General features: G+C 39.4%; 1 protein-coding gene across 1 annotated transcript in view; it reads left to right on the top strand.

Moving 5' to 3' along the window:
• The window catches only part of LOC126259441 (transcription initiation factor TFIID subunit 1), a 230,279-nt gene that overhangs the window by 67,145 nt on the left and 145,988 nt on the right, over positions 1 to 17,146 (top strand). Inside the window, exons 5-6 of the mRNA XM_049956255.1 lie at positions 11,699 to 11,818; positions 12,714 to 12,898. Of these exons, the coding sequence (XP_049812212.1) occupies positions 11,699 to 11,818; positions 12,714 to 12,898 (305 nt within the window). The remainder of the gene's footprint in view (positions 1 to 11,698; positions 11,819 to 12,713; positions 12,899 to 17,146) is intronic.

The raw sequence follows: 17,146 nt of genomic DNA, 5'->3' as shown, positions 1-17,146 counted from the left end.
GCCCAGACTAGAGTTCGTAATACAAACTGTGATGACATTGATGTCTCTGCAGAACACCTGACAAGCAGCAGAAGATGGAGCAGCGTCTGCAGCTGCCGACTCATTATGACTTTGCCCTAATTCTTGCCCCCAATTGAAGTCATTCTGTAAAAATAATGAAAGAATGTAAGGGCCTTCTTCACCAGAAATTCTGTAACATATTTTTGTTTTGAAAGTTTTCATGAGGTGTTCTGCCTACCATTGGATTGCAGACGAAAGGGAGGTGCTGTGATGTGCTGGGTGCCATTGTGAAAGCAAAAAATCTGTAAATGGTTGAGCCAAAAATTGAGACCAATGCCCAAAATCACAGTGCAGGTTAGGCCTTTGACAGAAAAAGTTTTTGATAGCACCTCGACAGTAGTGTCTGCTGTGATAGACAGACAATGAAAAACATAAGGAACCTTGGAAAAAGCATCAACAACCAATAATCAAGAAGTGTCTAAAAAGGTACAGCAAAGTCAGTATCAATTCATTCCCAAGGTAGTGTGGGCACTAGCCAAGGGGAAAAGAAGCAGTGTGCAGTGCAGCCTGTTGTTTTAAATAATTGCGACAAGAAGTCCACGATGATATCAATACCAGATCAGAACATGTGCCAAGGTGCCAGTTGTTTAGTGCAGGAGACTCCCCTATGACCTTGATGTAAAAGGTTGAGAATCTCCCTATGCATTGTTGCTGAAATCAGATCATGGGGAGTACCCCCTATGGGCAAGAGAGTGACACCATCTAACAGGGAAGGACATGATGGAAAGTATAGAAGTTCCACACTTGGTCAGATGCCCAACCCAGTGGACGCTCAGGCCACATGTGTTGGATCATATGTACAACTTATTTTAGTATGCTGATGTGGATGCAACCTTGGAGGTGTTAATGAGGAAACCATCAATAGTCTGTTATGCTTGTGTTTCAAGTTGAAAATACAACGTTTCATCCTGACCAAACAATGGATTGGGCCCCATGGGCAGCCGAGACAGTGCGTCCACATTTGAGTGCTATGATGTAGGGCAGAAATGGAACTGGTAATTATATCTTGACAAAAATAAGGCTCAATGATGAAGGCAGTGAGTGGCTTTGTCAGCTAAAGCAGCTGAAGGCTGAAACAAGGAAACAAAGGGTTTAAGATCTGTGACTAAGTGGAATTTTGTGCTGCACGAGAAGACATAAAATTTTTTAAAGGCATAAACAATCTCAAGGGCTTCTTTTTGACCTGGGAATAGTGCTGTTGACCTGTGTTGAATGTTTTGGACACAAAAGTAATAGGTTGCTCATAGTCTTCCGCATGACAGTGGGTCAAAACCATTCCCACCCACTACTGGGAGGCATCCGTAGCTAAGACTAAATGTTTTCCTGGTTGGAAGGCCGGAAGGCAAGGCACAGAGCATAATATGTTTTTAAGTTGCACAAGTGCGTGCTCACAGGCTGGTGACCACTTGAAAGGGATATTTTTATGAAGCAGCTTGTGCAGAGGGTGAGTCAGTGTTGCTGCGCCCAGAAGAAACCTGTGATAGTATGCTATTTTAGCTAGGAATACCTGGACTTCCTGCAAACTGGTCAGACAAGGAAAGCCGTAATAGTGGTGACATGCTATTCCAGGGGTCAAACACCCTGCCTGGAAATTTCATGACTAAGACACACAATAGAGGGATGAAAATATTGTGACTTGTAATATTACACTTGGGGCCTGCAGTTTTCGAAACAGTAAAGAGAGGACAGAGGTTACATAAGGATTGTACCATCATAGTGCCTCTTATTACAGTATTGTTAAGATAGTTGATGCAGCAAAGAACATCTACCGTAAATTCTTCCAAAAAGCATTGGAAGGCAGCAGGGGCACTAGGAAGCATAAACATCAAATGTCAATATTTTGATGCAGAGGGTATGTGTCAATAACAGATTGTGCATTAATGGTAACTTTTAAGTCTCCACAAACTCAAGGCTGACCCAACTGTCTTTTTGCAATCACTAATGGCATTGCTCACTTACTTATTAAGATCAGTCAAATGATGCCTAGTGATGTCAACTGATCCAATTTGGACATGACTTGTTCACATGAGTACAGAGATATGGATCACATCCAGAAAAAAAAGAAAAAAGAAAAAAAAAACATGGCCCAGGTGAAGGTTTAAGCATGATATGTGTTGTGAAGTTATTTGCACACCCTAATCCCTCAGAAAACAAATCTGAAAATCCATATCACAATGAATCTACATCGTGATGAGGAACGTGATCTGATACAAGATGCACAGTAATAGAAAATTCAAAAGCAACAAAATTGTCTAACCTAAACAAATTTTCAGTATGAGGATTGTTAACAAATAAGTGATAGGACGGGCTACAGATTTGTAAGCTGTGTGCCTGTAAATTGACCAAGAACAGAAAAATGTTATGTATTGTAGCTTACCAGATGGCATTTGACGGGAGCCAACGGCGGGGTGCCCTGCCATGTGTACATTTGAGAACTGATGAACGAAACAGCAGCTCCATTGTCAACTCATAGTGATGACACTTTGTTCACCACAGACACTCCAACAAAGAGCTTATTCCGACTTGTAGACAGTGAGGAAATAGAATGAATGTCTATGTCCATTCATTGGAAGGAAAGCTGAGAACAACAAACTGATACAGTGTGGCCCTTCTAGTGAGACTTGTGATATGATGCCCACTGCCTGGGGGATTCAGCTCTCATATTACACAAAACAAGAGGGGATAGCAAAATGGTTCAAATGGCTCTGAGCACTATGGGGCTCAACTTCTGAGGTCATTAGTCCCCTAGAACTTAGAACTAGTTAAACCTAACTAACCTAAGGACATCACAAACATCCATGCCCGAGGCAGGATTCGAACCTGCGACCGTAGCGGTCTTGCGGTTCCAGACTGCAGTGCCTTTAACCGCACGGCCACTTCGGCCGGCTGGGGATAGCAGAAGTGCTGCACAGTGTTGTTGTTGTTGTTGCTGCTGCTGCTGCTGCTGCTGCTGCTGCTGATAGGGTTGTCCATTGCGGGTACGATTCCTCATTTGAATGGCATCAACTTCCTCGTAGGTTGGCAAGCTTGTTGCTGTGCACAAATGTGTTTTCTATCAATGATGGTGATATTACTCTACGCTTTGATTTGGTGGCTCACAGCACAGGAGATTTCAAAGGACTGAGTAATGTTTCAAGCTTCGTATAAGGAGAGATCCTCAAATTGAAGGTCTCTCTGAAGAACTTGCATATTGGGTGCTAGGTGGACGATCGCGTCTCTAACCATGACGTCTGCATAGGATTGTTTGGAAGTTTTAGTAATAAAATCCCACTCATGGCTCAAACTCTGCAGCTTCACTGCCCAAGCACAATAATACTAATGTGGCCACTTGCAGCACTGGTAATATTCTACATAAGCAGCAATGACATGGGTATGCTTGCGGTGATAAGAAGACAACAAACTACACACATCATCAAGAGAGAGGAAGGCCAGTTCCTGCAAAGGGCTGATTGACACAAATGGTACACACAAGGAAAAATGCGTGATTGAAAACTAAGCCTTACTAGTTTCTTTGTCTTTCACCCTAAATGCAATGAACTGCTAGTGGAGCCAGATTTCATAAGCTTCCCAGTCTTCAGCAGAGTCATTGTACAGCAGAAATGGGAGTGTGGTGGAGCCTGAACTGTCAGCTTTGCCTCAAGTTTTCCAAGGTAGCCCCAGTAAGTTGCTGCTGCTGGAAAAGTGATTAAAGTACTGCATCCATGTATAAGTTACTTGAAAACAATAGTCACTGAAGTTAAGCACACAGAAGTTCTATTCATCGCTACTTGGGTCCTAGCTCTGAACACAATAAAAAGTACTGTGGGAAGAAACCAACTCTTTATTCAGTCATGCCATGACAGTGCAACCATTTAGTTTAGAGAACATATTATACAAGACTGCTGACCAGAACCAGTAAAAGCTTATATAAGAAGCATTTGCCTGTCAGGGACCTCTTGCTATTGATGGCAGGCAATAGAGATGCTGGGCCAAGGTCGGCAGCATCTGGTAGGGGAGCCCGGATCAGCTGCATGGTGCACGTATCAACCAGTGCTGTGGTAATGGTGGCGGAGCTGCAGTAATGTGTGGGTTACTACAAAAAAATAATAAACAAACAAAAGTGAAAAGTGCATTGAAACCCTAAAAAATAATCTCACAATAGGGAAGAATAATGGGTCATAATGACTGGTGTGAAATAATGAGTTGTATTAATGGAAATACTGTGCAGTTGAAACTGTGCTATAATAAAATTATTAGGTACAATAACCTAGGAATTATTTTATACTTTTTTGTATGTATGTCTTTATACATACTGATAATCCAAAACATGATGACCACTGCCCACTGCCTGCAATGTTGGATGATGCGTGATGGTGCTGTGGGCACATGATGTGGTAACAAAAGTATGTAAGCAGAGCTGACATGGACAGGGGATTACCCTAGCAAAGATATATACTGAAAATGGGATAATCCATTGAGATAACTAACTTTGACAAATGGCAGACTAGTATTATGCAGAGTCCATGAACAAGTATCTTGAAAATGAAGTGTGTTGACTGTTCATGTGCTACTATTGTGAAGATCTACAGAAAGAGGTAGAGGGACAGTGAAACTACCACAAGATGGTAAATGATTGGACATCCACGACTTCACAGACGGTGGGATTTGGAGGCTTGTGCACTCTGTAAAGTAGGATAGATGGTGATCTGTGGCACCTCTGCCAAGAGATCACAGTACTGGTGCACACACAAGTGTTTCGGAGCACACTGTGCATCATACCTTCTTGAACATGGAGCTCCACAACAGACCTTCCTACATGTTCACATGTTGCCCCCAACAACATCATCAATTATAATTTTAGTCGGCACGAACAATCAAGGTTAGACTGTCAATCATTGGAAACATATCAGCTCTTCAGGTGAATCACATTTTTGCTACACAGGGTCACTGGTTGTCTCCACAAACAGTGTCACTGAGATGAATTGTGGCTCAAAAGGTGCAGTGCGCCATGGACACAGGCTGGTGGGAGCAGCTATGGGAGACGTTGTGCTGCCCTTGCATGGGACCTGTGGTAGTAATAAAGACGTGCTGACAGCTGTGAACCACCTGTAGCCTTTCATGTTTGATGTCTTCCCCAACAGTGATTCATCTTTCAGCAGTATCATTGTCTGTATCTCGGAGCCAGAACAGTGCTACAGTGGTTTGAGGAGCATTATAGTGAATTCATGTTGATATCTTGGTGACCAAATTTGTGTGATGTATATTGTATGGAACCCATCTGGATTGCTATCAGGCCCTATAGTATTTCATGCAGAATCAGTGACGTATTTTGTTCCAAAGACAGACAGACAGACAAGCTATTAAGCTGGTGATAATAATGTTTTGGCTCATCATTATATTTATGATAATTACTGTATAAATTTGAAGAGAAAAATGTGTTGAAACTTTTTAACCTGTGTCACATTTTTGAAGACCTCATAGCATTTGTTGAATGTGTATTAAATCTAAGCATACAAATTCTTGCGTAAGATACATTATTAGTATTTGCTTTGTCAGCCATGCTTCAGATCTGTGGGGATATCCAATTTTGTATTTGTGGAATGAGCATATCTAATCATATCTAAAGTTTTTTGTCAAATACAAACAGGAAACATTTTTCACCAAAGAGATTTGAATCACATAATCTCATTTGAACCCCTCTTCCTTGTGATTCAGTGCTCTTTGTCAAAAAGTTGAGCTATTTTTTTAAAAAAAGAAAAACAAATCCAAAAGGAGATTGGAAGTTCTTGGTTATTTTAATTAATTAGAACTTTAGTATTGACTGTTTCAAATTGGCTTTTGGTTTATCACATTCAAAATTATTGGAAAGGAAGAAGAATTAGAAATATTTTGGACTGTGGGTTGCACCATTGACAGATAGATATTTGACATCAGTGGTAATGTAAAGAACATCTATGAGATTGAATACCGTACTATGACATTATATTACAGTTTCAACGCCACAGAATTTAACAGTGTAAATAGGAGCTGTGAGATTTATTTATTTATTTATTTATTTATTTACACATCAAGTTCCGTAGGACCAAATTGAGGAGCAAATCTCCAAGGTCATGGAACATGTCAGTATATGAAATTACAACATAAAAAACAGATAAAAATAAAATGTTTATGAACCCGAAAAAGTCAGTCCATAAGTTTAAGTAAACGCAATCAACAATACAACAAGAATAAGCTTAATTTTTCAAGGAACTCCTCAACAAAATAGGAGTGACCCATAAGAAAACTCTTCAGTTTTGGTTTGAAAGTGCATGTATTACTGCTATATTTTTGAATTCGAGCAGTAGCTTATTGAAAATGGATGCAGCAACATACTGCACACCTTTCTGCACAAGAGTTAAGGAAGTCCGATCCAAATGCAGGTTTGATTTCTGCCGGTTATTAACTGAGTGAAAGCTGCTTATTCTTGGGAATAAACTAATATTGTTAACAAGAAATGACAGTAAGGAATATTTGTATTGAGAGGCCAATGTCAAAATACGCAGACATGCAAACAGGTTCGTGAACTTACACCACTTATTGCCTGAACCGCCCGTTTCTGAGCCAAAAATATCCTTTTAGAATGAGAAGAGTTACCCCAAAATATAATACCATACGACATAAGCAAGTGAAAATAATTTTTGTGTTGAACGATCACTCACTGCGGATACCATTAAAATAGTAAAAATGGCAGGATTAAGTCTTTGAACAAGATCCTGAATGCAGGCTTTCCATGATAATTTACTATCTATCTGAACACATAGGAAACAAAAGATGATGTAACTTACCAAATGAAAGCATTGGTATGTTGATAGACACACAAACAAACGTGTGTCTATCAACATACCAACACTTTCGTTTGGTAAGTTACATCATCCTAATTTTTAGATATATTTTGCCCACATGGAATGTTTCCCTCTATTATATTGAACACATAAAAATTTGAACTGTTCAGTTTCACTAATCATATGCCCATCCCCTGAAATTAAAACATCAGGTTTTGTTGAATTGTGTGTTAGAAACTGTAAAAAATGAGTCTTACTGTGATTTTGTGTTAGTTTATTTTCTACAAGCCATGAACTTAGGTCATGAACTGCTCTGTTTGAAACTGGGCCAATGTTGCACACAACATCCTTTACTATCAAGCTAGTGTCATAAAGCAAACAACCCATAATACTAGAGGGCATATCGTTTATATAAATAAGGAACAGGAGTGGCCCCAACACTGATCCCTGGGGCACGCCCCACTTGACAGTACCCCACTTGACCTTTTGCTGTCTGTTGCTAAAGTAAGAGGTTAACCAATTGTGGAGCTACACCCCATATTCCATAATGGTCCAACTTCTGGATCAATATTTTGTGATCAACACAATCAGATGCCGTAGTTAAATCAAAAAGTATGCCTAGCATTCAAAACCTTTTATTAACCCATCCAGTACCTCACAGAGAAAGATAATATAGCATTTTCTGTTGTTAAACAACTTCTAAAGCCGAACTGTACATTTGATAGCAAACTGTGTGATATAAAATTATCAATTATCCTTACATACACAGCCTTTTCAATAACTTCAGCAAACACTGATGGCATAGAAATAAGTCTAAAATTGTCTACCTTATCCTTTTCACCCTTTTTTATAAAGCAGCTTTACTACTGAGTACTTTAATCATTCAGGAAACTGACCATTCCTGAAGGAGAAATTACAAATATGGCTAAATACAGGGCTAACATGTGCAGCACAGTACTTCAATATTCTGCTAGGAACTCCATCATATCTACGAGAGTCTTTAGTCTTCAGTTATTTAATTATTGACTCAATCTGCCCCTTTGTCTGTATCGCAGAGGAGTATTTCAGACATCAATCTTGGAAAGGCATTTGCCAAGAAAGTTATATGATTCCCTGTAGACACAAAATTTTTATTTAACTCACCAGCAATGCTCAGAAAATGATTGTTAAATACTGTACATATATCTGATTTATCAATAACAGAAATTTTTTTTTTCTATGAACAGACTTTATAATGTCGACCTTGTGCTGCTGACGAGACACTTCCTTCCCAACTGAGCGTATGGTTTTAATTTTATCCTGTGAAATAGCTATTCTATTTGCATACCACATACTCTTTGCCTTCCTAAAAACAGTTTTAAGCACCTTACAATACTGTTTGTAATAGGCTACTGTAGCTTGATTGTGACTACTTCTAACATTTTGATATAATTCCCACTTTGTTCTACATGATATCCATATCCACTAGTCAGCCACCCAGGCTGCCTATTACTGCTAGTACCCCATTTAGAATGTTCTAATGGAAAGCAACTCTCAAAGAGTATGAGAAATGTGTTAAGGAAAGCATTATATTTATCATCTATGTTATTGGCACTATAAACATCCAGCCTTCACAAGGTTTAAAAACTCTCTATTGCTGTTGGATTAACTTTCCTACATAGTTTATAATTATATGTGACATTTGAGTACAAAAGCCTTTTAATATTAAAATCTGTGCATCATGGTCTGAAAGGCCATTCACCCTTTTACTAACTGAATGACCATCTAGTAATGAAGAATGAATAAAAATATTGTCTATGGCTGTGCTACTGTTCCCCTGCACCCTAGTTGGAAACAGCATAGTCTGCATCAGATCATATGGATTTAGGGGATCTACCAACATCCTTTTTCTTGCACCATTATATACAAAATTTATTTTGAAGTCACCATATATAACTAATTTCTGGTACTTCCTACAAAGTGAATCAGGAATCCTCTCTAGCTTGAGCAGAAATGCTATGAAGTCTGAGTTAGAGGACCTATAAACAACAACAATTAGAAGTTTAGTTTTACTAAATTCAACTGCCCCGGAACAATATTCAAATATCTGTTCAGTGCAGTGTCATGATACGTCTATGGAATCAAATGGAATACTGTTTTTTACGTACATAGCCTCATCCCCACCCCACAAGGAACTCACTGAGAAACAGCCAGCTAATCTGTATCCTGGTAACGGAATCCTCTGAATTGTCAAATTATTTAAGTGATGCTCTGATATACTGATAATTTCAGAGTCAACATCTATAACCAATTCACTAACTTTATCTCTAATACCTCTTATGTTTTGATGAAATATGCTAATTCCTTCTCTGCTTGGAAGCATTACATCCTTGGAAGGTGAGCCCTTAGTTAGAGGGACTTCCTTTAAGCAGGTATATCTATCAGCGGTCTTCAATCTAAAAAAAAGGTGCAGCTCTAACATGAACTACTACAGGGATTTTTTGATGAGTGATCCCACCACCACCACCCACTACACTGTCACCTATAAGCTTTGTCAGCCTCTCCTTCCCATACCTATTGAGGTGTAGGCCATGCCTAGTGAAACCCGTTTTACTGATAGACCCAACTGGCACCACTGAAATGTGACCCATGCCCTCTGCCATCAGCGCCCCCTCCAGCCTCATGTTAACGCGCCTAACAGCCACATTAAGATGAAGCCGATCATGATGCTGAAACAGTTGCATGAAATGCACATTAGTGCATCCAGTTTCTCAAACTGTCTTTACGAGGTCACCACCTACATCATATTTCGCGTCCCTATCAGGACTGTTCCCTGCTCCACCCACTATCACTATCTGATCCTCCTTCGTAAAATTCCTACATAACTCCCCTATGCTGTCAGTCTCCTGAGCCCACACTGCACTAGGCTTCACAATGTTGGTGACCTGGTACTCACTCCCCAACACTTCCTGCAACTGCTGGCCCACACCTCTACCATGCAAACTACCTAGCAGCTGAACCACCTTCTTTCTGTTAGACTTTGCAACTGACCTAGGCTTCCTAACTGCTGAGGACTGCTGCATGTTACTTATATCTACAGCTACAAGAGGCTCCTCTCCACTCAACTCTGACAGCTGGTCAAATCTATTGCATATACGCGAAGTATAACTGTCTGAATACCTCCTCCCCCTAGCTGCCTTCTTGCCAACTGCCAGTTCCCATTCCCCACCAACCTTCAGCCTCCTCAACCTATCTGGTTCCTCCTATACGCATTGTAACTGCACCTAAAGGTCACAGATCTTATGCTCCTGCTCCTCTATCAACTTATTTCTACTACAAATTCTGCATTCCTAGGAGAAGCTCTCTCTAGAATGCCCACTATCTTCCCCAGAACATTCCTCCCCCTCCCCCCCCCCACCCCCCACCCCACCCAATGAAAATACTTTGAACGAATTCCACACCGTAACCCCCTACTCACAAACCTACGACAGAGCCCACACTTCTCACTCATGGTAAAAGTTTACAGTTACTGAAAAAACTGTACATCTATGTTATTTAAGTTTAATTTCACCAGTAGAACTACTCATGGAACTAACAACAGTGATCTTGAAATTCTCTGTTTGCTAAGAAAGCAACTACTTGTATTAATACTACAAGCTACCTGTGTACCTGTGTGTAAACAACACAAGGATTAATGATTTACATTTCTTCTCATTCTTAGTATTCATGAAATGCAACGGGGTTTCTACTGATTACTGATTTTCAGAGGATAAAATCCATTGTTTTTCATTACCCGTTAAGTTGAATTCATGACCTCTCAAAAATGTGTTTGGTACAATGACAAAAACATTTTTTGTAACGAACCTGAAAACCATTGAAATGAAAGCTGAATGTAATAATTCTTATATCACTTGAACTATATTTTAGCATGAAATATGTAACTGTATAATAATTGTAATATACTGTTCATCAGATGCTGAAAAAAAATTCAGCTCTCACTACGGTGGGGTATGGCTATTTTCAAATATATTTGTCACTACACCCAATTAAAATGCAAATAGTACTCTGGTGAAAGTGTACAATTTTCCATAAGACAATATAACAATTACAAAATTACAAAATCTGTATCAGATGATAAATTTCACTGTGATAGATTCAGTATTTAAGTTTCTTCTTTTATATTTTTAAAATGAGATTATAATTAGAATAGTTTTATATTAATGATTGAAAACCTCTAAAGAAATACCTTTCCAAAAAAAGACATAGGTTAAAGAAATTTAAATAGCGGAGGGAATTGATAGAATTAAAGAAACAACTGTTCTAACGTAATCCTTCTGCAACACATTAGATTGCAGCATGGTCTTGGGCAGTGCTACAGTTTACATGTCATTTCCACGTTGTATATACACCTAATCTAGATCTGTGTCAATGAAGCCACACCTCCAGATTTCTCCCTCTGGAGCTGCCCCTCAATGTCCCAAATCTCTGTAGCTGAGGCTGTGCTAACAAGGCTTGCACAGATGAACATACAAGTCCCCTACAGATAACAAATACTTTTTCAGAACTATGGTGAATCTTTATAATATATATTATAGTTTATTAAGTGGACTGCTGCATACAACATTTTTGGGCTAGTGCTATCTTGCTACTCTCTTCTAGAACTGCACCTGACTGACCTGCAAGACAAAAGTCATGACCACTCACTCAGTTTCATTACTTTTTCTTTACTTTCATTACCATTTGTTCATTTTCATACTTTTTCATGACCAGTAGACAGCCTGTGCAACTGAAATGCTGATGTTTTTCTTGATTACATAAGGAAAGTGAGCTGTTTTGACACTGAAATTGCTTGTCCTCAGGCAGGTGAAGAGGAGGTGGAACAATTGACTGAGGACTATCCAGATGATGCATTTTTAATGGTATCTCAGCTGCACTGGGAAGATGAAGTTGTATGGAATGGAGATGAAATCAAACATAAGGTAATAGCAAAGCATGGATACAAATTATTGTGCGTTGAATTTATTTGCTTCTTGCATCCTAACTATTGAGAAAGAAGATTGCTATTTAACTTTCTCTCACAGATTTCTACATTCTCAACTCTTCCTCTTCTAGAGGAGAGTTGCTTCCAGTGGAGGTTTCCAAACTACATTGAAGGCAAATTATTTATGTTGCTGTACAGTGTTCAACATCATTCATATTTCAATTGCCTTCCCGATTTTGCTCTCCCATAAATCCCTAGCTTCACAGATAACCAAAGCCTTTCCAGAGTTGTAATACAGTTCTCAAATTGTGGTGCGCACTTGCAGTTTTACCTCCCTGCCAGAGTCTTGTGGGGGGGGGGGGGGAGAGAGAGAGAGAGAGAGAGAGAGAGAGAGAGAGAGAGAGAGAGAGTGTGTGTGTGTGTGTGTGTGTGTGTGCGTGTGTGTGCGTGCATGGGGAAAGGGGGGGGGGGGGGGGGGTGTGCACGCACAGGCGCTCAAAGTGCAATGTTCAGAGAGACAGTGCTGCATCTGACCAGCATGTGATTTTCCATATTCATGAGGAAAGTGATCCCTGGTTAGCTTTCAGAGCTATGCAAAAGGTTTCTAATTTTTGCAGGTTGTGAAGAAGTGTGATCGATACCTTTCATAATCAAAGGCTGGGGTTGTTGCAAAATTGGTGCCATTGTATGGTAAGAAGGAAATCTTTCTGTTTCTATGCTCTTGCTGCAACATCTAGTTGCTATATGTGTATACTCAATATTGTTACACCTATTATTAGAAGCAAAGGTCTTTTTCAGGCAGTAGGTTGCCATCATGGCACATAGTATTGAATCTGCCTGCTATTAAGTAAGTAGTATGCTCTAGTAAACTGGTATATTGCACTATATTTTAGGTGATGCAGAAGCTCAACAGCAAGACAAATGCTGCTGGGTGGGTTCCTAGTAGTGGCAACAGGACTGCCCAGGCTTTCAGCCAGCCAGGCAAGGGAGTGCCCCACATAGTTGGAGGCTCTGTCAGGCTGGGTTCTGGCCAGATGCCTGGTCTGTCCAGCTCCGTCAACAAGCAGAACAAGAACATGTATGTGCTTTTGAAAATGTGTTGTTCCCTATTCCATTTAATACATTGCAAAGTTTCAAGTTGTAAAATAGATAATTTTGATTAATATAAAAAGGAAAGAACTTTACTAAGCATGCTCAAAATTTGTTCAGGTTTTAAAATTAGTGTTGTGTGTCTGTGTGTGTGTGTGTGTGTGTGTGTGTGTGTGTGTATGTAGGCATGCAGTCTTTTGTGTGTGCACATATATCATATTCGTTCTACAACTAGACCTAAATTCTGCAAACCATTGTCAGGTATGTGCTAAAGGTCACTTTTATAGTACAGTGTACAGTGAAAGCCGTGTTTTACATTTTTGTCTGGTCCAGACATAAAAAATGCAAAATTGAGGAAAATGCAGAATTGAGTAAAACATTAAAACTCCAAAATAAGAGAAAAAACAAATGTAACTGGCATATCTGATTAAAAATTGCAATCCTCTCCAATACATCATATAAAATCTGTACAAGTGAAGGGTATTAAATGTGCAATACAAAGTTTTGTATGATAATTTGTGGTAATGAATTTCATCAGTTCTTAAAAAATTGCAGATGTGTAACAGCAATTAAAAACTCATCAAAAGTTGAAATTGGTATAGAGGTACGACGTAATCGAGCTGAGCCATGCCGGCTTTTGTCCTATTAGGTCTCCTCCAGAGATCGTAGCCTTTTGGTGCTCGTGATGCGGTTCCAGGATGGCTCACACGGGGAGAGGTGATGGACCGAGCAAATGTGTGGAGTGAGGGGCAGTTAGTAACAGTGTGTGGTTGGTAGTGGGCATGAGAGGAAACCTTGGCAGCAAATACTATCATGACGAAAAGTCCATTTGAGTCGGCACTTTGCATTAATGTAAATCAGCCCCCCCCCCCCCCCCTCAAGGTTCAGTCCTTCCACTTAGTTATTTATGGGCGTTCATGAGGCGCCAATGTTTCCCCTTATCATGAGTTGTTTTCCAACATGCTATGGCCACAAGTTATACATCAAAACACATGTATTTGAGATCTTTCCTATGTGCTCACCCAGAAAAAAGCAAAAATTGATGAGCATGGGGAATTGAATCAAAAACTGTGAAGTACAGTGAAAGGTGTCTGAAATCTAACGTGTGTGTGTGTGTGTGTGTGTGTGTGTGTGTGTGTGTGTTTTGCTTCTGTAGACAGAGGTAGTGCAGTGTACTCTGATGATGTGAGCGCAGTGACCTCTAGTGTGCTGCTTGTAAACTTTTCATTGTTCATTGTGCTGAGTTGTCAAAACGGAGCGTTCTGCAGTATTCTCGTATTGTAAATGTGTGCCGTTTGCACTTCAAAGTTGTCACTTGCTGCAGCGTAAACACAGTAAGTGTTGTGAAAGCATGTATATACACAGAAAATTTCCCTCACGTGCGATACTTATTTATACAAATGAATATGAAATAAAGTTGAGTGTGCTGCGATATCAGTTCTTCTTATCCCAGCAGTCTGTTACATTTATAACACTCTGCCTGCCATCACAATGAATTAATCAGCATTGACAACTGCAACAAAGACAAACAAGCCATTACGCAACTGTTCGATGAACATGTCCTGTTAACTGTGGTGTCGCCCATAGCAAATGAAGTAGCCTACGTTGGCTGCCGTCAGTAGAGGCATATGTTTTGGATTCTGTTGACAGGCTCTGAGCAGAGCTACTGTAAGTAAAATTAATGCTTGGTAGTGAAGGGTGTACGAGGTATAACTGTATAAATTATACTTAAGTGGAAGCCACGGTCACTCCATTTGCTATAAGCTGATCACATCAGCTGCACTTTGGAACAAGCTGCCAAGTAAGCTTGCTGTTTGTCATTCTGTATGGCAGAAGTCACTGCAACAGTGTGACGTCACCCTGCTATACAGTTATTGGCTGCATGTGGAAAACAAACACCCGAGTTGTTGTAATCCGATAGTTTTCACCGTATTTCAAAGTTTTGTGTATATTTCCCCATATAGACTATAAATTTTTGCTATTTTCAAGGTAAACATAAAAGAACCCTCACAACTGTGTGATTTAAGGTATATTTGAAAGAACTCTCAAAACTGTGTGTTTTAAGGTACAATCTATGGCAGTAGTGTGTTGGGAAGTGGCTCAATTACCTCATACATCATTAGCAAAAGTGATAACCTTTTCAGTTACATACCCCACAGTATTACTAGTGGCAAACCCCACTTTTTCCCCTTATAGGTGTATTATATGTAGTAACATTTTGAAATTTCTTTCTTATTTGTTTACGGATTTGCAATTTGGTTATGTCAGTTGATGTTATGAGTGTTGATAAATTACTATCTAGGAGGAGAAGATTGAAATTCTAGCACTGACCTTGATCTATAGCTTCTGTGCCTGTTTATGGTTTATATGGAATTAGGGAAGAAGCTCAACAATGATTTACTTCATGTCTGAAAAGTAGGAAGCAAAAGGTTGTTCTCCAGTGTCAACAAACAGGGAAGAGGTATGAATGTAAAATGGGGTAGCACAGGGTTCTGTTCGGGGTCTGTTGCTTTTCTTGGTGTATATCAATAATCAGCCAATAAACATGACACATGAAACAAAAATTGTCCTCTTTGCAGATTACACAAAGAACATAAAGTATTCTCTTCCATTACGAGCCTAATATTCTGTACTGCTAAGCCCCCTCAGGCCTGTAGCTTCATGTTTTTGCATGACAGGCCATGTTGAGTAAATTAGGAGGGACTGTAGTGGAGTTACTCTAGAAGTTTTTCACGTCTCATACTGATACAGAATTTAGGAAAGTAATGATTCTGAAACAAAACACGTTCTTGAATAATTCAAACTCACCAATTTATAGGCTAAACAAACACACAAAAATGGCATCATACCATATGCCATTGTCAGGAGACTATTGCCACTTATTCTCCAGAAGCTAAAGAAATTCAATTTTAAGGTGGCAATAGTAGCAAGAAATATCGCTCAATTATTTCCGGAACAAAAGAAGAAGGAAAGGAGGCTTACTTTGCCTACTTACACTTTTGTTATCTCTTGTGGTATCACATTCCAGGAGAAATCCATGCACTCAGCAAGAGTATTCTGCATCCAGAAAAGGATGGCCTGGCAGATGTGCAATGTCAGTTGGCAGGCTTTGTGTTGGCTGCTGTTCAGGTGTCTGGATTCTAACTCTGCCCTCGATGTACATGTACTCCATTATTCTACAACATGAGAACTAGTCAGAAAAACAATTTGCACTTGCATAATATCTCCTTTAGCATTCAACAGAAAGGTTTCCTTTTCAGAAGGCTTCCAGAAAAACTGAAAAAACTGAATACTAAATACCAGATTGTCGAAACTAAGTTGAAAGGTTTCCTTGGGACCCACTGCTTCTGTTCTATACAGGAATCCCATGAAGTAGTTGAGAACTTTCCTCTGTAATGTGTTATTTATTTGTATATCCTCTCAGTTTCTTTCATGTTTCAGTAATTCTTTTATTTATAAATTTTCTAAATAGCATTCATTAAACTATGGACTGGCTCATTCCATAACCGAGTAGCATTGACTTACATGGTCGTGCATAACCTGATAAATAATTAAAAAACTATTTGAAAACAGTCATCCCCATTCCTTTTTCTCGTAACATCCTTTTTTCTTTAATAAGTTTCATGTTTGATTCCTCTCAGCACAATAGTATTACACCCCTTTCCACTGGGTTACAATATTCCCTCACTGCCTAGACTCCCAGGCATGTGTGATGGCTTGTTGTGGAGGACATTTTGTTCCTTGGGGATATTCACTACTTCAAAATAAAACACTACAGCACTTACAGCAGTCATGCCAGTCTGCTGTGACAGTTTGTTATTTATCAGAAACAACAAAGCACATTGGTCAGTTACAGCACTTGTCTTCTTGGCCTCCAGAAGCATGGCCAGAATTTTCTTTTCAGTAGCTGAGTACTTTCTTTCCTACTTTGATACTGTTCTGTTCGCTAAATGTAATTTTTTTTTACTTGTGTTTCCTGTCCATTTTTATGCAGCTAATGTAACTGAAACATCAGGCCGTATTCTGAACTGTAACAGCCTAGGTAAAAATCCTTTCACAAGTCTGTATATGACAACATCTCAGCATATTTTATGCTGCGTTTGACCTGTTGGAGTCCAAATTTCAGCTTTATGTCTGCTTCCAAATGTTGTTCTTCCTTAAGACAACATGCAAATTGAATTTGTGTGCTTACAATGAGTTAGTATAAGCCACATAATCCTAAGAACTGTTGTAGCTG

This window comes from Schistocerca nitens, chromosome 5, assembly GCF_023898315.1.
Source record: "Schistocerca nitens isolate TAMUIC-IGC-003100 chromosome 5, iqSchNite1.1, whole genome shotgun sequence".
Lineage (NCBI taxonomy): Eukaryota > Metazoa > Arthropoda > Insecta > Orthoptera > Acrididae > Schistocerca > Schistocerca nitens.
This window is presented reverse-complemented; position numbering and strand designations above follow the sequence as displayed.